Source organism: Hyla sarda, chromosome 2, assembly GCF_029499605.1.
Source record: "Hyla sarda isolate aHylSar1 chromosome 2, aHylSar1.hap1, whole genome shotgun sequence".
In the NCBI taxonomy this organism is placed as follows: Eukaryota; Metazoa; Chordata; class Amphibia; order Anura; family Hylidae; genus Hyla; species Hyla sarda.
The window spans coordinates 437,935,029-437,938,688 of NC_079190.1; the positions used below are offsets into that span (position 1 = coordinate 437,935,029).

The window sequence follows — 3,660 nt, forward strand, 5'->3', positions numbered from 1 at the left end:
CGAAGTTACAGTGATTAGATTTGTCATGGACTCCTCGGCTCAGCAGTTGCTAACTTTAGGCTGCATAAATTAGTTCAGCTCAGGTGCTCCAGTGGGCTAGAAAAGGCGGATATAGCCCTAGGAGAGTGTCACTGTAACTTTGCTCATCTCTAGTAAGAACATGCCAATATAGTAATGAAACCTCAGAACACAAAAATAGAAAATTTGCTGTGCAACAAAAACTTTATTTAGCTATATCATGTACAGGTCTTTGACTGTAGCATACAACCAAACAGTGCAACATAAAATTCGCAACAGGGAATGAAAGTCTTTTAAGTTTAACAGCCACCTCTAAGGCGAAGCACAAGATGGAGAGTGGATTCTTTCTGGATGTTGTAATCTGAAAGTGTGCGGCCATCTTCTAGTTGCTTGCCGGCAAAGATCAATCTCTGCTGATCGGGTGGGATACCCTCTTTGTCTTGGATTTTGGCCTTCACGTTCTCAATAGTGTCACTGGGTTCAACTTCTAGGGTAATGGTCTTGCCAGTCAGGGTCTTCACAAATATCTGCATACCACCTCTCAGACGGAGCACAAGATGGAGAGTGGATTCTTTCTGGATGTTGTAATCTGAAAGTGTGCGGCCATCTTCTAGTTGCTTGCCGGCAAAGATCAATCTCTGCTGATCGGGTGGGATACCCTCTTTGTCTTGGATTTTGGCCTTCACGTTCTCAATAGTGTCACTGGGTTCAACTTCTAGGGTAATGGTCTTGCCAGTCAGGGTCTTCACAAATATCTGCATACCACCTCTCAGACGGAGTACAAGATGGAGAGTGGATTCTTTCTGGATATTGTAATCTGAAAGTGTGCGGCCATCTTCTAGTTGCTTGCCTGCAAAGATCAATCTCTGCTGATCGGGTGGGATACCCTCTTTGTCTTGGATTTTGGCCTTCACGTTCTCAATAGTGTCACTGGGTTCAACCTCTAGGGTAATTGTCTTGCCAGTCAGGGTCTTCACAAATATCTGCATACCACCTCTCAGACGGAGCACAAGATGGAGAGTGGATTCTTTCTGGATGTTGTAATCTGAAAGTGTGCGGCCATCTTCTAGTTGCTTGCCGGCAAAGATCAATCTCTGCTGATCGGGTGGGATACCCTCTTTGTCTTGGATTTTGGCCTTCACGTTCTCAATAGTGTCACTGGGTTCAACTTCTAGGGTAATGGTCTTGCCAGTCAGGGTCTTCACAAATATCTGCATACCACCTCTCAGACGGAGCACAAGATGGAGAGTGGATTCTTTCTGGATGTTGTAATCTGAAAGTGTGCGGCCATCTTCTAGTTGCTTGCCGGCAAAGATCAATCTCTGCTGATCGGGTGGGATACCCTCTTTGTCTTGGATTTTGGCCTTCACGTTCTCAATAGTGTCACTGGGTTCAACTTCTAGGGTAATGGTCTTGCCAGTCAGGGTCTTCACAAATATCTGCATACCACCTCTCAGACGGAGCACAAGATGGAGAGTGGATTCTTTCTGGATGTTGTAATCTGAAAGTGTGCGGCCATCTTCTAGTTGCTTGCCGGCAAAGATCAATCTCTGCTGATCGGGTGGGATACCCTCTTTGTCTTGGATTTTGGCCTTCACGTTCTCAATAGTGTCACTGGGTTCAACTTCTAGGGTAATGGTCTTGCCAGTCAGGGTCTTCACAAATATCTGCATACCACCTCTCAGACGAAGCACAAGATGGAGAGTGGATTCTTTCTGGATGTTGTAATCTGAAAGTGTGCGGCCATCTTCTAGTTGCTTGCCTGCAAAGATCAATCTCTGCTGATCGGGTGGGATACCCTCTTTGTCTTGGATTTTGGCCTTCACATTCTCAATAGTGTCACTGGGTTCAACCTCAAGGGTTATGGTCTTGCCAGTCAGGGTCTTCACAAATATCTGCATCCTGACCTTAGGAAATAAAAAATAATTTACTATGCAATCATGAAGTCAGAATTAACATCACAATATAAGAACAAAAAAAAAAATAAAAAAAAATAAAAGAGGAACAGACTTGTCATTTATAAAAACAACAGATTTTTAAGCTAATCTGTCTACGCCTAGTTTTCAAAGCCCCTATTCACAGGAAAAAACAACTTGATTTGTGGGAGGCTAACAGCAGTGTTTAGAAAACTCACAGAATGTACAGCAACCCTATTTATTCAGGAAAGGGTCCTTTTTCCAAGATTGCGGTGGTCCCAGTGATCAGACCTCCACTGATGAGTTTATTATTATCCCCTACCCTATGGATAGGTTATAAATTAGTAAGGAAAACCTATTTAATACTGTCACCATTCTTAAAAAAATACATCACTGACAGCTATTCCAATTCCACTGAGTACCCCCATCCCGCTGTTTACAGTCTGGTAATAGATCCATGGATCATTAGTTGTAAAAAAAATAAATAAAAAAGTGGTGCCACCTATATAAGGAGCTGCCTATAGATGGCACCAGAGAGACAGCTTTCTTACTAGAGCAAAATTGAAACTCAGGAGATCGCACTCCAGCTCTATAAGCCCTGAAAATGTCAAGGTTACCACAAGATCTATATACATATACTATATACATACAAGAGAAACTAATGGGATACACTACCCAGAAACTTTACAACACTTGATTTATGAAACTATCAGTAACAGTTCACATCCAAACCGAGGTAACAAATAGCACAAGTCAGGATCTTTATTAGAAAGACATAAGACTAACTCCCCTACACCACTGTATAGAGCAGTGTCTTACCAACCAGGGTGCCTCTAGCTGTTGGAAAACAACTCCCAGCATGCCTGGACAGCCAAGAGCTGTCCGAGCATGCTGGCAGTTGTAGTTTTGAAACACCTGGAGCACACTGATTGGGAAAACACTAACCTATAGGCTGCCGACCTTTCAGATCTCCAGCCACACAGAGGACATTCCCTTCCGGCCCAAACCGCCTTCCCGCTCAGCAGTAAAAAAAAAACTGACAACTCTATAACCGTACTATTAACCTTCTTTTTTTTTTGTCAAATAAAATATAACACCGTAAATACATTAAAAATAAATCCAGCCTCTTACCTCCTAGCAGGGTAGAACAATAAAATACACCGCTTCCAGTGGCACGATGCGAATACCTCTTCTCAGCTGTTGCTGTATCTAATTGAGCACTGCGTCACACACCTCTTATTTATAGCCGCAGTGATGACTCACACACTGACTGAATTATTCATCCGCCACAAAGAAACATAGCTCCCGGGTTCAGGGCGGGCCAGCAATTACACGTCCGAAAGTGCTAGATTCTTCTGTCCACGGTGGACTCCGTTTAACAGAGAGTTTTCAGTCTGGTTTGTAGAGAGAATTACTGCTCATGTAAAATATAAAACTTCATTCGCTACAAGAGCGCGGAGGGATACAAGGCAGGGAGTATGAGGGGCGTAGACAGCGGAGACCTCTAGAAGATTCTAGCCGGGTTTTGCTTGGGGCGGGTGCTTGGCGTGCGCTGATTGGCTGGACGTGACGCAATGTTGTTGCTGGGGCTGCCTGGCAGATTCTAGTTGTCCTGGTTGGTGATATCGTTTTCCTGCTTCCTGGTTCTCGGTGTTTACAGCGTTTACTGGAAGAATGTTCTGTCACAAGGACAGTGTTGTTATGAAAGGAAAACGGGCATCCGGTT

At 43.9% G+C, this 3,660-nt stretch overlaps 1 protein-coding gene across 2 annotated transcripts; it reads right to left on the reverse strand.

Moving 5' to 3' along the window:
- Window positions 1–203: 203 nt before the first annotated feature.
- LOC130356972 (polyubiquitin-C-like) lies at window positions 204–3,388 on the reverse strand. 2 transcript variants are annotated; one of them, XM_056559201.1, is made up of 2 exons: window positions 3,066–3,388; window positions 204–1,920 (listed from the first exon to the last, which is right to left on the reverse strand). In XM_056559201.1, exon 2 carries the CDS (start codon window positions 1,917–1,919, stop codon window positions 318–320), a length of 1,602 nt encoding a protein of 533 aa, XP_056415176.1. In that variant the 5' UTR covers window position 1,920; window positions 3,066–3,388; the 3' UTR covers window positions 204–317. The 2 variants fall into 2 exon arrangements, with proteins under 2 accessions (XP_056415176.1, XP_056415175.1); XM_056559200.1 differs by having other exon boundaries at window positions 204–1,925; window positions 3,066–3,387.
- Between the last annotated feature and the right edge of the window lie 272 nt (window positions 3,389–3,660).

Coding starts and splice junctions, on each gene's coding strand:
- LOC130356972 (XM_056559201.1), bottom strand. CDS start 1,919: ATGCAGATATTTGTGAAGACCCTGACTGGCAAGACCATAACCCTTGAG.